The 17,114-nt window shown below is 40.9% G+C and overlaps 1 protein-coding gene across 4 annotated transcripts in view; it reads left to right on the forward strand.

Annotated features, from left to right (window-relative positions):
* eps8l2 (EPS8 signaling adaptor L2) overlaps positions 1 to 17,114 on the forward strand; it is a 187,755-nt gene that overhangs the window by 131,027 nt on the left and 39,614 nt on the right. For all 4 annotated transcript variants that reach the window (XM_073049379.1, XM_073049378.1, XM_073049381.1 and 1 more), the window contains 4 exons: positions 12,867 to 12,993; positions 13,491 to 13,579; positions 16,017 to 16,091; positions 16,956 to 17,104. In XM_073049379.1, the coding sequence (XP_072905480.1) occupies positions 12,867 to 12,993; positions 13,491 to 13,579; positions 16,017 to 16,091; positions 16,956 to 17,104 (440 nt within the window). The remainder of the gene's footprint in view (positions 1 to 12,866; positions 12,994 to 13,490; positions 13,580 to 16,016; positions 16,092 to 16,955; positions 17,105 to 17,114) is intronic.

Below are 17,114 nucleotides of genomic sequence, written 5' to 3' on the forward strand. Positions count from 1 at the left end.
TCTGGAATTCAGAAGAATGAGAGGGGACCTTATAGAACCATACAAAATTTTGAAAGGGATAAATAAGATAGAAGCTGGAAAGTTGTTTCCATTGGTGGGTGAGACTAGAACCAGGAGACATTGCCTCAAGATTCAGGGAGAAGATTTAGGACGGAGATGCAGAGAAACTGTTTTTCCCAGAGAGTGGTGAATCTGTGGAATTCTCTGCCTAGGGAAGCAGTTGAGGCTTCTTCACTAAATATATTTAAGATACAGTTAGATAGATTTTTACATAGTAGGGGAATTAAGGTTTATGGGGAATTAAGGTTTATGGGGAAAAGGCAGGTAGATGGAACTGAGTTTACGAACAGATCAGCCATGATCTTATTGAAAGGCAGGGCAGGCTCGATGGGCGGGATGGCCTACTCCTGCTCCTATTTCTTTTGTTCTTATGTTCTTTCATCATGGGTTTCAATAGTTCCATTTAATTTCAGAGAATGTATATACAACCTGAAATTCTTACTCCTCACAGACATCCATGGAAAATAGAAGAGATTAACGATACTAAAAACAAATAAGTGATATTAAGAACGTTAGAACACCAAAGCCCCCTTCTCCCCCTCCCACACACAAGCAGCAAAGCATCTACATCCATCACCCATCAAGCAGGCAAAAGCAAAGCCCCTGAGAGAGACCATGATCTGCAGTAAAACAAAGATTAATCCTTCACCTGACAATTCGACATGCCATAGGTGCTCTCTCTCTCTCTTGCTAACTCACTCTCTTTCTCTCTCCACTATTGACAGAGTTAAGCATTTTAAAGAGACTTTCTCCATGTACTCTATAACTGATAGAAATTTTACCCCTTCTTATCTTTCTTATTTTATCTTTTCTTAGTTTGTCATGTTGATTGGATATATTGTATATTCATTGATCTACTTTTCCTTTGATATGACAAAATCCCTGCCTCCTCTCAGTTTTGCAGTAATTGAATTCAACTGTGCTTTAATGAATGGCCAAATGAGTAATAACTGTAGTACTGATTTCAGATTTGGTTACACAAATCAAAAGTAATTTCTGCAACTAAATTAAACACATTTTATACACTCTAGAAATGTTGGCACTTCTAATAGGTTAGGAGCATACACCTTTTTAAAAAGCATCATCTGAGGTAATGAATAGATAAAATATTTACAGCCATAAAATCTGTTAAAAATCACTGACGTGATAACAAAACAAATGTATCTATACTGAAATGAGCACATCTTACAGCAAAGTGTGGACTACAAAGAGCTTCCCAGCTCAGCTAACAGTGACTGATAATTTTGAAAGAATATCCAGCAAACATTCAGATAGACCGTCATGTAATGGATCAATTGTTATCGGGGACTAAAGAGGATGGATCCATTTAAAATAGATCATGGAGACTTTTCAATGTTAAGGCCATAAAACAAAGCAATTTGAGGAGATGTTGAACATGCAAGCACATACTTTCAAACATTCATACATGAATTAAAACTGCAACACCTCCCAAGCTTCCTCACTTTCTGATCTTAATGCCACTCTTGTTTTCGATGCCATGCACCTGGAATGGAGATATCTAAGATCTTGGGGAAAAGATACCAGCACTCTCCAGAAACTGGTAAAACTGCACTCAGCAATCACTTTTCATATGCAGACCTTATGACATGCAAAATGATGTTTGGTGTCAATAGAAAAATTATGCTTTTTGCTGCCTTGATTGCAAGGAGTTGAAAACTGTGCAAAGTTTATAATGAGTAGCCAAGTGGTCCACTGAATTAGTTGGCACTGGAATACACATTCATTACATGCTCTCAGCAATCTGCGCTTCCAAAGATTAGGCCAATAGAAAACCCCTTGTTCTCTTTGCTGCTGTCTGGGTGGGGGGGGGGGGGGGGGGTCATGGGACTGGAGGTGCAGGAGCCTGAAGATCCACACTTAGTGCTTTCAGTAGAGTGTCATCACCTTCGTCAACACATTTCTAAATGGTCCACAAACTCATGAACGTGACCTCAATATTGCTCTTTAGCACTCATTATTTACTTACTGTAAGTTATAGAATTTTTGCATTGTACTGCTCCCATGAAACAATAAATTTCACAACATACATCAGTGAAGTAGCCATGAGCATGCATACACAGAGTATAATGTCATGCAAAATAGGTTTATGCAGCAGCACATTACATTAAACATATGACATCATAAATTAATATTGGAGATCAAACCAGCTAACAATGAATGGGAGGATACCAGGGAGCAGTACGAAACAGAGAGCCATAGCAGTACAGTACCAGTTTCTGAAGAGTGCTGAGATCTTTTGTTTAAGGTAGTATCACATGTAGATATGGTGGTGGTGAAGGTATTTGGCATGCTGGTGGCCTTCATCAATGAGCATGTTGAACGTAGGAGTGAGCAAGTTATGCTGCAGTTGTGTCAAGGTAACTGTTGTCACTGATAATAAAATAACTGAGCCCAGAACACATGCACTCTTATGACTCAAGCATTCTTTTTATTATTACTTATGTACAAAGAGAACAGCATGGGCCCCTGTCACCCACACTGTTCTGAAGTCTGAACAGAAAACTGCTATTTTATACAGAACTGGCTTATCAATCATGGATATTGATCATTGTAAATTGTACATGTACTGTACTCGCAAGATCTATCGCCATTCACAATCAAGGTGCTAAAGTTAATCGAAACTTCAAGCAGACAGCTAATGATTTCTTGAAGTTAGTAATGACAATAGAGATAATAGATATTAATCGAGACTTTGAGTAGATGACAATGACACCTTGAAGTTAGTAAGGACAATAGAGGTGTTAAAAGTCAATCGAAACTTCAAGCAGTCTGCCAATTATATTTTGACGATGGTAAGGACAATAGAAGTGTTAAAAATCAAGCAAAACTTCGAGCGGACAGCTGATTATATTTTTAAATTAGTAAAGTCAATAGAACCTTTGTTGTTAGATATGTTTCACATCCTTCTGTTATTTCGTCTGTCTCAGCCCCTGTTGTGTAAGGGGAAGCGATGCTTTAGGAACACCTTTCTGTAGAAGTCTCTCTACAGGTGCCTCACTCAGTTGGCATGAGTACACACTGCCAGTCATCCCAGCCCATCTGTCTGCAGTAAGCAGAGGTGTCGCTTGTGGTCTCACTTCAAAGGTTTCATTTGACTGCAATTGCTCCTGGTTGTGTGGCCTCCGTCGGTCGTGATCGACCATGGGTACTGCGCCTCCGGTAGTCACTGAGAGTGGCTTCTCCAGGGCGCAAGCCAGGGCAGAGTTGATATGGAGATCCGTCTGTTGCCCATGCAGTGGGACCCTCCTCTCCATGCTGATGACAGGTCCAAATGAACGATGAAATTCGATACAGTTTGGTGCCAGCAGTATCGCAAGAGTTGCCGTGCCGGTGCTGGGTACAGCAGTCAGCCGCCTTCGGGACTCCGACTCCGGATTTTTCCGCAGGGTTTACTCCCAAAGCCTTTCCCGTAAGCGGGTATAGCCGCAAGGCAGCGGAGGTTTGAAATCGGAGTTTTCCCTCTTCTAGATGAGCTACCATCCATGGTTAATGACCCCCACCAGCCTGGAGCTGGTTATCCTTGCTTTATCTGCAGCTTCCAAAGTTATAAAATTACTGGTGAGGCCACGATTATGTCCAGAGTTGGTCACCATATTATAAGAAAGCTATTATTAAACTTGAAAAACTGTAGAAAAAGTTGGCAGGATTGGGGACCTGAGTTACAAGGAAAGTTTGTGTAGATAAGGACTTTATTCCCTGGAAGATAGAAGGCTGACCTAACAGAGGTATATACGGTCATTACTGGGTGAAAGCATACAGTCTTTTTTCGGGGGGGGGGGGGGCTAAAATCAAGAAGGCATAGGCTTTAGATCAGAGGTGAGAGATTTAAAAGGACCATCTGGGACAGCTTCTTTGTGCAAAGGGTAGTGCATATTTGGAATGAGCTGCAGAAATAGTGGTTGGGGTTGGCATATTTGCAATAGTTAAAAGCCATCTAGATAAGTACATACGCCAGCCAGTGGACTGGCGTCCACACCGGACTTCAAGGCGAGTGGTCCCAGGTTCAAATCCGACTGGCTCCTTGCAAACTTTTCATATGTGCTGGGTTAGCAACTTGGCCTCGTAAAAAACAGATAAAACTGCTAAAGAAATGGCAACGTTGCCGCTTAATGTGCCACAAGTTGCGGAAAGGATCAATTACGGGTACATGGATAGGAAAAGCTTAGGTCAGGGTTTCTCAACCCAGGTTCTGCAAGAGATCGTGATTTAAAAAACCATCATTTTTTGAACTTCTCACGATGCTAGCACTCACAGTGGTGGGCAGTGTCTGAGCAGCCCCATTAGCAATCTCGTTAGCGGTCTCACAGCCTAGTATGGCAGTGCACAGTAGGATCGGCCTTATTTGGTTGAGACCATTCTCAGTTTATGATAGGAGATAGGAGAGGCCATTGATAATTGCTGAGTGCTGTATTGCACGGAGAGGAGTACAGTAGGCTGATGAAGAACGTAAAGTGCGTTATCCAAGCATTGAGTGGACTTGGCCAACTTGGGCTGTACACTCGTGGATGTTTAAAAACCTGTGTGAAAACCTGGACAAAGAGCATACCAATCTCTGCTACATACAGAAATCTGGTGGCTTAGCAGAGGAAGATTTCTCAACAGGGTGTTTGAGCTGAAAGGTGAATTTCAGGAGTACTTTCAAGAAAAAAGTAGGCCGGATTTTGCTGAGTGCTTTGAAGATGAAGAATTGTTCATCAAGTCTCTGCAAGACCCCAGAGAAAATGTTTTGCCTTCAAGTGACATGATTGCTGGATTTAAAAGGAACTGAGTCTTTGGAAAATTTATGTTGCAAAAGGAAATTTTGAAATGTTTCCAGTATTACTTGGGCTTGAGAGTGAGGGAAAATAGAGGAAAGTCTCAAGTCTTCAAGTCATATTGAAAACCATCTAGAAGAATTGCAGAGCAAAATTGAACAGTATTTTCCTCTCTGTCTCTGAATCTTCTGCTCAGCCTAAGAATTTGATTTGAGAGAAGAGGAAGAACTTTGTGAGCTGTAGTCTGTTTGGGCTTTCAAGATTAGATTTACTGGCCTGCCCCTGGACAAGTTTTATATTTCTGTGAAAGAAGAGAGTGCTGTCATTCATAGGAAAGCAGTTAACATTTTGCTGCAATTTTCAACTTCTTGCTTGGTGAGCAAGCTTTTAACACACATCAATAGCTAGGATAGAAATCATCTCATTTCAATTGAAAGTGAAATCCGTGTGTGTTTTTTTCAAGTTCGACCCAGAACTGAGTATTTGTGCAGCAAAAGACAAGCACAGATTTGACATGCTAGGCCTATATTTGAGACTGATCAAGTCACTTAGTAAGAATATGATTTTTCAAAGTCTTAAATAAAATTGTGTCTTAAGCAATGTTATGGCCTATGGTTTTTAGTAACTTTACTATTCAACATGGTCGATAAATTTTCATGTTGTAAATAGCATTAATTAAAATAAATTTACAGCCTTTATTTAAATTAAATCTACCGAACCTACCTTTAGAAAAATTAAATCCTATTTCAGCTTAAGCCAGTTATTTAACTGAAATTGATTATGTTTCCCTTATAGTTTTTTTAATTTTATGTCAGGGGAAGAAAGAGATTAATTTCAAGAAAAACAACCTCAGCTTAACTCCCTGTTATTTTTTCAAGAAAGGTTGGCTAAAACTTCATTCTCTACTCAAAAGATCATTGACAATTATTTTTGGATTATTATATCTAAACTTAATAATCATGCTGACGTACTGTGAGCTTTAGATATATTGTATTATTGTTACACTGGGGTTCCCGGAGACCTGAACATTATTTCAAGGGTTCCTCCAGGGCAAAAAGGTTGAGAAAGATGGGTTTAGATGGATATGGACCAGATGCAGGCAGATGGGACTAGCTTGCTGAGCAAAAGAACACGGATGACTTGTGCCAAAGGGTCTATTTCCATGTTATATGACTATAACTCTGAAACCTACAGACAGGATTTATGTAGCTATTTCTTCATACAAGTGAAACAAACACTTCATTGACAAAACTTGCTGAGCTAATATGTTTCCCTTTCAGTCCCTGCTGGCTTTGACCTTTATATACACACAGTGGTCATCGTCCTGTCAGCTTGATCCAGTCTGGCCATTCTCCTCTGGCTTCTCTTAATAACAAGGCATTCTTGCCCACAGAACTGCTGTTGGCTGGATGATTTTTTTACGCACCATTTTCTGTAAACTCTGGGGACTGTTGGTGAAAATCCCAGGAGATCAGCAGATTTGGAGAGACTCAAACCACCCCATCTGGCACCAACAATCATTCCACAAACAAAATCACTTAGATCACATTTCTTTAGGCTGGGTCGACAATGCAGAATCTTAAGGGAACCAAGGCCTGGTGAATGCCTGGATTAGTTATAAAGACCATCTCACTAGCTGTTACGAGGATTCACAGGGACCATTAAGAAAGCTCTCTGGAGCCCACATTAAGAAATCATCTCAGGCACTGTCATGCAGCCCATCTAAAGAGAGAAAGGCAGCTCAGAAAACAAGTTCTCTTCCTCTCAGTTACAGGCTTACTCTCTCCCTCAGACGTCTTCTACATTACTTTTTCTTTTTGCTTTTAAATGACATGTTGTGATTACTTTGCACACATTGCTGTTTTATTTCCTAGAGCATAGGAGAATGAAGGAAAATTTCATAGAGGTATGCAAAGTTAGGAGGGGTATGGATAGGTTAAATGCTAGCAGGCTTTTTCCACTGAGGTTGGGTGAAACTAGAACTAGAGATCATGGGTTAAGAGTGAAAGGTGAACTGTTTAAGGGGAACATCTGGGGGAACTTCTTCACTCAGAGGAGGGTGAGAGTTTTGAATGAACTGCAATGTTCGCTCCAACTTTTTTACAGCTGTGCGCACCAAGGAAATTTTTACATGGCCTGAAAACAGCGCAGTACTTTAAAAGTGTTTTTTTAAAAATATGCATATTTGTTTATAATGTTTAGAATGAAAATGGAAAAATCACGAACTTTTGATTTTATTTATTGATTGAACGGTGTAATGACAATTACAGTATAACAAAGAAAACCTTTCACGTTTTATAAACTTCTTCTAGCTGCATCCAATTCCAGCTGCATGGCAGCAAAAGCTATGTGCGCAGGAGCATTTCAGTTACTGTGTGGCCACGCACTCACATAGCTTAGCAGGAACAGTGACGAGCTGCCAGCAGAAGTGGTGGATTCGGGTTCAATTTCAATATTTAAGAGAAATTTGGATAGGTACATGGACAGAGGGCTATGATCCGGGTGTAGGTCTAGGCTGATTAATAGTTTGCCACGGACTAGATGGGCCTAAGGGCCTTTTTCTGTGCTGTAGTATCTTATAACTATAACTCTATAATCTTTCCCAGTAGTTATCATCATGCTCTGCTTCTTGAACACACCACTGTATTTATTGCTATTGTTAATATTAATGAATTCATATTGTAATTTATACACCAAGTCGATGCATAATTTAGATGCAGAGGTAATACATATTATGGATATCTTAGTAATAAATTAATTGATCTATCAATTCTATTGATTCCAAAATTTCCCCAATACATAACAGTCTCATCAAAGGTTAATTGTCTAACAGCTCATACTTGAAAGCAGCTCTAACTGTGCTATGTGGGACAAAATTCTAACTATGCCTCATGGCAACTGTGCCCTGCGGAATTGTCACCATATTGTTCTCAGCCTCTGAAATTGAAGAAGTTACTATAATGACAGAATAGTGTGCTGATCCAAATTTAGTTTTATCAACAAGTGATGAATTACAATCAAACACTCTTGAAAGAGGAAAGGATAATGCTATGGTCATCAAAAGGAATAAACATATTGTGAGGTATGGGTTTTGCCAATCTTTGTCTTGCTAGCATGGGGAGACTGCCAAGCATAAGACAAAGGATTCCACACAGTCCAATGTGGGCAGTAATATTTATGTAATATTAAAAAATTTAGAACAATATTTATTTCTTTCTCTCATCTTTTGACTGATGCAGTTGGATCTTTTCCAATGCGACACCCATTCAAAGTGCTAGATAGCAAGGGCCTAGAATTGGTGCAGTTTACTTGGTCAACAGTTCATGAAGTCAATCATTTTGCAAAGAATATTTGATCCATTTAGTCCATATTGGCAGCCAATTTATGCCCTCTTGTTATCCAGTACAGCTCAACATTCATTTAGCAGCAAGGAGAAATACCCAGCAAAACTACTTTTAAAAATCATCAAAAGGTTGTGACAACGAATTACAAACATTTGGTGTCCTTTTGATATAATCTTACTGAAGTTATCAAGGTGCTAGATGACTTTGCTCTGAGGTGATGACTTCTGCACAGAGCAGGTAGCTCTTACCTGTCCCTGGTGCACACCATCCCAACATCTGTTTGACCATCAGGCAAAAACAAAAAATCGCACAAAATGAATTTTCCAAACTAAATTTCATCACTAAATCATGTCAAATTGCATAGAAATCTCAATAACTTGCTTTCATGCATCCTGTTAATGTCTTTCTTCCTGTGTGGCACTGCACATGTGTTTGGTGCTGTCTATTGGTAACCATTCACCTCTGTGTAATCTGTAGATAGTCCTGAACTATAATGATAGGGAGTGATAGGCCAGATGTACAAGCTCTGCATGAGTAGCAGCAGATTTGACTGGTGGTTGACTAACAAGTAAGAGCAAGGAGAGAGGAGAAGTGGCAGTAATGGGATCACCAGGCCCATATCCCTGAGAAGGAACAGCAGATTTATGTTAAGTGAAGCCACTGTCACTTCCTTTGGGTGATACCTCAGTTTTCTCATTTGAAGGGCAACATTTTTTCATTGCTGTGACACCCTGCAAGATGTTTTGGACAAACCTCATGGGAAGCAAGGTGAGATCTCAGTTTTCACACCCCTCACAGACTTTGAGTGGATTTTGTTTCTGCTGCAGTGACGCATGTGATTTTAGCTATTAGCCACTGTCCAATGGTTAACTCTACAAGTATGCCAATGGAGTTGCCTGCAACTATCATATACTAAAGTACAGACTCTGCTCCGAGCCAAAAGGTACCTGCAAAGTTGGTATTGGATTATCTCTTGCTTCTTGACTTCCTGTCAGCCAGTGCTCGACTAGAGCCCTCCCTCCCTCCACCAGGTTCCCACAAGAAATAGAAGGTTCTTTTTTGCCCTTCCAAGACTGAGTAATGTTGGAAAAGCAGGAACTCAGACTTGCTCATACTGTGCTAATTTTCATCTCCCTTTGATCAGCATGATTTTCACAACGCCAATATATGGGGTGGGAATTGGCTTTAAGCAGTGCATTTAAGTGCTACTGGTGCCAGCCCCTCGTGAAGTTCAGCTGCCTGCAGGGACATCAAACAGATCAGCAGCTTTATTAGTGCGGGATTAACCAGTCCCTTATTGGCCCTAGGAGTCGACACCTCCCTCTGGAACCACATCCTCAACTTCCTGACCAGCAGTCCACAGTTGGTAAGGATAAGCAGCAACCCCACGTTATGATGATTATCAACGCTGGTGCTTCACATGGTTGCATCCTCAGCCCCCTACTCTACTCCCCGTCCACTTGTGACTGCATTTCCAGATTCTGCTCTAATTCCATCTACAAGTTTGCTGATGATACCACCTTAGTGGGCTGTACCTCAAATCGTGCAGAGTCAGAGTACAGGAAGGAGATTGAGAACTTAGTAACTTGGTGTCATGACAACAAACTTTTCCTCAATGTCAGGCAAAACAAAATAACTGGAAATTGACTTGAGGAAGGGGGAAAGTGAACATGTTCCTGTTTTCATCAACGATGTTAAAGTTAAGAGGGTTGAAAGCTTCAAGTTCCTAGGAGTGTACAATACCAAGCTTCTACCTGCCATCATAAGATTATTGAATCATCCCCTAGTAGAATACAATGGGCTCTTGCCCTCACAATCTACCTCACTATGATCTTGGACTTTATTGTTTACCTGCACTGCACTTCCTCTGAAGTTGTTACACTTTATCCTGCATTCTGCTGTTATTTTACTTTGTACTATCTCAATGCACTGTGCAATAATGTGACCTGTCGGAACAGTATGCACAGCAAGCCTTTCACTGTAAATGCAACAATAATGAACCAATTCGAATTCTAATTCCAATTGCTGACTGGATATACTGCAAATCCTGGAATTCCCTCCTAGCAAAATTGTAGTAACACTTCAACCGGAAAGGAATGGGGTTCTGTTCCAGACAGAATGTTTATAATAGTCTTATCACAATGAGCATCCTATTTTGCCAAGGACGCAGGCAGTGCCTCAAAAAGGTGACATCCATCATTAAGTCAGGTCAAGTCAAGATAAGATTATTGTCATTTAACTCTATACACATATATCGTCAAATGAGATGTTTCTCTGAACCAGAGTGTAAAGCATAGTAGTACACAAAACACACAATAACTTATGAAAGTAAGGATAAAATCTACAGATGAATCATGCATAAATAACAAACTAAAGTTCATAAATTAAGTATTGTAAGGTACAGAACAGAGAAACCTGTGATACTTTGAGGGTGATGCTGCAGGGAGTTCAGAAGTCTAATGGCCTGAGGGAAGAAACACATCAGAGGACATAAACACATTGGAGTCTCCTGCCTGATCTAGAAAGTCAAAGAAGATGCTAGATGGATGGGTGGGATTCTTAATAATCCTAGGGGCTCTGCATATGCAGAACTACTGATAAATGCCCCCGATGGATGTAAGGGAGACCCCTATGATCCTCTCAGCCATTCTCACAGTCCTCGACTACTCCCAGACCAGATGGAGTTGCAACTTGTCAGGACATTCTCAATGGTATTCCTGTAGAATACAGTTCAGATCAGGGAGGAGGGGGTGGATCCTCACTCGCCTCAATCTCATTAGCAAGTGGAGACACTGCTGTGTCTTCTTGTTCAGGTGATACTAAGGAACCAGGAGAGATGATCCATGATGTGAGTTCCCAGGAACTCGGTGCGTTTAACTCTCTCAAAGGAGGAGCCATGTATTCCCAGAGGGATGGTTCATCTGCATCTTCCTGATATTCACTGATTTCCTTGGTTTCTCCATGTTCGAACTTAGGCTGTTCTTCCCACCCCATTCCACCAGCCGCTCCACTTCCTCTCTGTACTCCCATCTTATTATTATTGTTGATGAGTCCAACCACTGTTGTGTTATCTGCACGCTTGATGACATGGCTTGAGCTGAATCCTGTGACACAGTCATACTTCAGCAGTGTGAACAGCAACAGGTTGAGCATCCAGCCCCGGGGGAGTGCCAGTGCTCAGTGTAATGGGACTAGAGATGTTGCTGCCCATATGGTTTGACTGTTGTCTTTCTGTTAAGAAGTCTAGGATCCAGTTACAGACAGAGATGTTGAGACTCAGTGAGGACAGTGTTCCCACCAGCTTCTAGGGTATGATGGTGTTAAGTGCAGACCTAAAGTCTACAAACTGCAATCTGGCATGTGAGACTCCACTTTCCAAGTGGGACAGGACAGAGTGGAGGACAGAGGCTATTATATTGTCAGTGGATCAATTTGAGCAATAAGTAAACTGGAAAGGGTCCAATATAGCTGAGAGAAAGGCTTTAAAGATCCTCATCACCCATGGCATGTCCTCTTCTAATACTACCATCAGTCATATAGTATCACAAAGTAGAGTAGCCTAAGGACCTAATCACTATTTTAGGAACAGCTTTTTCCTCTTAGCCATCAGATTTCTGAATGGTCCATGAACCCTTAAACTCTACCTCACTATTACTCTGTTTGAATTATTTAAATTTTATGGAAACTTAGAAAATATTTTAAGTCTTCCACTGTACTGCTGCAACAAAGCAACAAATTTCATGATTTATTTCAGCGATAATAAACTTGATTCTGATTCCAAGACCCTCTAACACAGCACTTGTTATCACCAAGCAAGAGGCCGCAAATAAGCCTACACCATCTGGGCTACCACCTTCAACGATGACCTTCAGACACTCTGTTATCAGAAATACTGCTGCAGAAAAATCACTGTTGGATACCTCAAGGATCCCACAAAGGAAACATTTCTCTTACTGCACCCCTTTGACAGCTAATGTAAGGAGTGGAGCCACAGCCCCTCAGGACCATTCATAACCCCATGTCCTGCCACTTTATGCTTACACTCCACACCTCATTCCTACACTGACACAGTCGCTCTCCTTCTGTATTTTCATATGGCCTACTGCTCCCTAGAAGAATCCCTCCTACCAAGAGTCCCTTTGTCACTATCATTTTCTGCCAGTCACCTTATGTGCAAATACCCCTGCACTCACTGTCATTTTATGTACAGTACATATAACCAGTCTAAGAATGGAAGCTCACACTCAGTCACTTTTACATTGTGTTTTATAGGATTACTTTTATATTTATAACTTTTTTTTTGTTTTTTATTGCATTCCTTATGCTTGGCTTTTTTTATGCTGCATTGGATCCAGAGTAACAATCATTTTGTTTTCCTTTGCATTCATGTACTGAACAATGACAAAAAGCAATCTTCAATATTGAATCTTGAATCAAAGGTAATGCATGGTACATGATAATTCACTGGAATGAGGTTGAATTAAACACACAGGGATCAAACATCAGATGAACCCACCCTTTATACTCTTATGGTTTGAAAACATATTTCATTTTTATCCTCTATATTGATATGAGGCTCTATTCAGATGTTGGGCTTCATGGAAAATGAAATGGACTCTCGCTTTATTGCACTTTACAAATCATGCCATTGCCTCAAACTCTGATTGTTCTTTTTCTCCTCCTACAGCAAATTCTAAACTGCACACTGGACGACATTGAGTTTTTTGTAGCCAAGCTTCAGAAGGCTGCTGAGGCCTACAATCAACTGAACCAGAGGAAGAGATCCAAAAAGAACAAAAAAAAGGCACCAGCCGGTAGGAAGCACCCCTCTCCTTTCTCCTTTATGTTCACTCATTTCCTTGTTCTGCTTTCTTCTTCATCTTGTTTTCCTGCCTTACACTTTTACTTTTCCCTTTTTATCTCTGCATGTCCGTTCATTCCTTTGGCACTTGCTCTCTTTTACACTGCTGCCTTACACTTCACCTGTTACTTACATATATCTCATCAAGCACAAAAAGTGGAAAACATTCTGTGGCCGCATTGCTTAGGGAAAGGACATGTGTTAATATTGCTTAAGAAATACACACAAAATGGTGGAGGAACTCAGCACTTCAGGAAGCACCTATGGAGAGGAATTAACAGTCAACATTTCAGGCTGAGACCCTTCATCAGGACTTTGATCCATTGAGTTCCTCCAGTATTTTGCGTATACTATTCTGGATTTCCAGCATCTGCAGTATCTCTTCTGTTTATATTTAAGAAATAAGTGAGTTTTGTTATAATATGTTCTTTCTCCTTGTCCATTGTGCAGAGGGCATGCTTACTCTAAGGGCAAAGCCACCACTACCAGCAGAGTTTACCGACTGTTTTCAAAAGATCAAGCTAACATTGAATTTGCTGGTAAGAATTCACCCAGATGATTTTAAACCACTAGAGGGGGTTGATTAAGGACCAAAAGTGTGGTTTTGAGGGTAGGAAATCATGTCCCAATCGAGTAGGCAATCAAGTCATGGCAAATGGAGTCTAATTCTAATAAGTACAAGGGATAGCATTTTGGGAAGACACAGAGAGTAGGAATTTCACAGTGCATGGTAGAGCCCTGGGAAATTTAACACATTAGAGGAATGGTAACAAAGGTGGTGAAGAAGGCATTTGGCATGCTGGGCTTCATCAGTCAGGGCACTAAGTAAAGTAATTGGGATGTATAAGACACCAGTAAGACCACGTCTGGAATATTGTGTTCAGTGTTGGTCACCCTACTATAGGAAAGATGCCATTAAGCTGGAAAGAGTTCAGAGAAGGTTTACAAAGATGTTGCCAGGACTTATGAAGAGAAGTTGAGCAGGTTGGGAATTTCTTCATTGAAGAGTAGGAAAATGAGGAGTGACATATTAGAGGTGTATAAAACTAGATGACGTGAGTGTTCAGAGGCTTCTTCCCAGGGTTGAAGAATCAAGTAATATGGGGTATAGGTTTATGCTGAGAGGGGAGACATTTAATACCAACTTGAGAGACAACTTTTTAACTCATAGGGCGGGGCGGTCAGTGTATGGAATGTACTGCCAGAGGAAGTAGTTGAAGTAGCGGGTGCGTTAACAGGCAGTTCAACCACACATGAATACTCATGAGTACAGCTAAATTAAACAGCGTTTCTCTGGATCCAAGGTGTAAAACACAGTACCAACAGTCATACACAGCACAAGGTACATATAGAGCATATAAAATAAACATACAGTCACACAAAGAAAAACCAAAGTCTCTGAATCCATGGATGTTGTCAGCAAGAACGCAATCCAACTAGTTTTCCACCAAGCGAACACTGACACCAGCATGGGCGCCGTGCCATAGCACTCCAGCATCAACTTCCCTGGGCAGTTACAATAGGCAACATCCTGGCACGAGGCCTAGTTCACGCTACGACCAAGGCCACACAGCTCCCCCACCATCAGTCCCACCAATACACCCTGTACCGGACTTGCAGCATTCCACATCACCAAAGTCCAACAGGGTCTAGCGATCACAAAAAAAATGACAAGACCATCACTCACTGTTAGACTAGACACTGCCTTAGTGCACCGACTCAGACTCCTCTCTGTTGCAAGTAACAACATGGCCCGCATCGTCCAGTTCCTCCAGCTCATCCCCAATGATCAACTGACTGATGGGATAGACCTGCAGTACTTAAAGTTCTTAATGTCTTGCGATTGAAAAAAAGACATTTATAAATAACAGTGACACCTTTGGTTGGCCCTGAAGAGGCCGCTGCATCCAAGTGCACGACCATCTTACCAGAAGATGGTACATGGATAGGAAAGGTTTAGAGGGATATGGGTCAAACATCAGCAAATGAGTTTAGTATAGAAGGGAACTTTTAATAGCATCGAGCATTTGGACCAAAGGGCCTGTTTCTGTGCTGTTTGTTTCTATGACTCTATTTAAAGGAAATTTTTTATTTCCAGAGAACATGTAATTTGCTTTCAGGTACGTTTGAAATTGCATATATCTTTTTTGTGAAGGTGTGTATTAAACAAAACAACTGTGACAGATGTTGTTCTCCCCATAAAGTCCACAACAGTGCCATAAGTTGGAGTGCTGTCATACTTTGACCATCTTTCAGGCATTCCAAGTGCTTCTTGTTGTGAAATTTTACAAAATTTCCAGATGTTCTACATCCCTCTGTTCATTGTATTTAAAGCATCTTCCCTGGAACATTTCCATTTCAGCCGGGAAATGCTGCTGATCCCCAGAGGTCAAGGTCATTGTTGATTTAATTTTTCCATATCCTTCCATCTACTAAAGTGAAACTGAGTGAATTATACCTCTTACCTCTACCTGCTTCACTGAGACAAAATAGGTAGCATTGTACAGATCAAAATAGTCTGAAAGGTCCAGTATTCTAATGAATTAATTGTTATTAGCCCTTTATTTTATACTTAGGATTGGGTTTAACAACCCGCAGGCAGAAGGAATAAAATCCATAAAATTAGATTAAGCACCTTATATTCTGTAAGGCCACTGAACTAAGCTTTCTGTTCAGATTCAACAAGACATTCATGGTGGAGCTGTGGTCTGTGTAGAAGGAAATTAACCTGAAATGGGCCTAATATTTCTGCCATCTTATGAAGGTCTGAAGAACAGTGGAATTGTGGTCTTTCCTAATCGCCAGCTTGTGCAGAATATTTTTCCCATGGAGGGGTATGGAGAGCTGAGCTATGGCCTATGTGCCCATGGGACGAGGCAGAATAACAGTTCAGCATGGACTGCTTGGGCTGAAGGGCCTGATTCTGTTCTATAACTCTATATTTACAGCCACTGATCGGTTCTGTTCTTATTACAGGCTAGACTGAAAAGGCACATCCAAAATCCAAATGCAGTGGAATTGCTTCATTTCCTGTTTGGGCCACTTGAAGTGGTAAACCTGTTTTTTTTCTATTGATGAACGGTCGTTAATGGAATGGATGAGGTGGGGGGGTGCGAGATGGAGGAGGTGGTGGAAGGCATGTCAATTATTTGGAAGGGGATTATCTATTTGATATCTGTTAGAAAATATTCTTGCCCCAAAGCCTTCTTCAATTCATGTTCTTGATATAAAAATGTAGAAAGGGATTACTTTGCATGTATCCATACTGCTTTATTGCCTCTCGTTCAAACCTGGATTTTAGCTCATACCTCGTTAAAACCTAATTCTTCAGAGCAGGTCTTTGGCCAGGAATCATCAACTGTGTTTAAATTTTCTCCCGTCTTCAAACAGAAGTAGATACATAGGTACTGAGGTCATCTATAGTTTCCTCAAGAAATCTGGACTGTTTAGAAAGACAAGAGTGGGTACTGTTTTACCCTGCCTTTGTATCCAACTCCTCCAACAGTATAAAAAACAGTGAACCCAATCTGTACACCTCTCATTTTTATGCAGGATAGTCAGGAGCAGGTACTCAGCCAGCTAACATGAGGTGGGATGGACCTTGAGTTATTTCAGAGGCTACGTGCTTCCACTTTTATGTTACTTTTATTTTTAAAAGACTCCACTGAATGTCCTGAGCCTCAGGGGACCTATCAAGGGAAATGAGAGGTATGAAGGGCTGAATGAAATAGATGCCAGTGCCGTCCTAGCCTGACATGTGGCCAAAATCAGGAGTATTTCACCTAAACCCACAAGATCACCTGTAGACAGCTTTGCAGTCTAACTGACTTACAAACAAATAAGGCAATGTGTATGCAACAAAATTCTTCTAATCTGTTTGGCATTTGATTCTCATGGTGTGCTTTTTTTGGTAAGGTAATTAATGGCACCGGAGGGCCAGAAGTTGCCAGAACTATCATAAGCCCTCTGCTTTCCAAGGATGCTACTGAGTTTCTAAGGGGACACCTAACTCCAAAAGAAATCTCCCTCTGGGAGATACTGGGAGAGGCATGGACCAGGTCCAGGTGAGGGAAC

The sequence above is a fragment of the Hemitrygon akajei genome, chromosome 6, assembly GCF_048418815.1.
Source record: "Hemitrygon akajei chromosome 6, sHemAka1.3, whole genome shotgun sequence".
NCBI classification, from domain to species: domain Eukaryota; kingdom Metazoa; phylum Chordata; class Chondrichthyes; order Myliobatiformes; family Dasyatidae; genus Hemitrygon; species Hemitrygon akajei.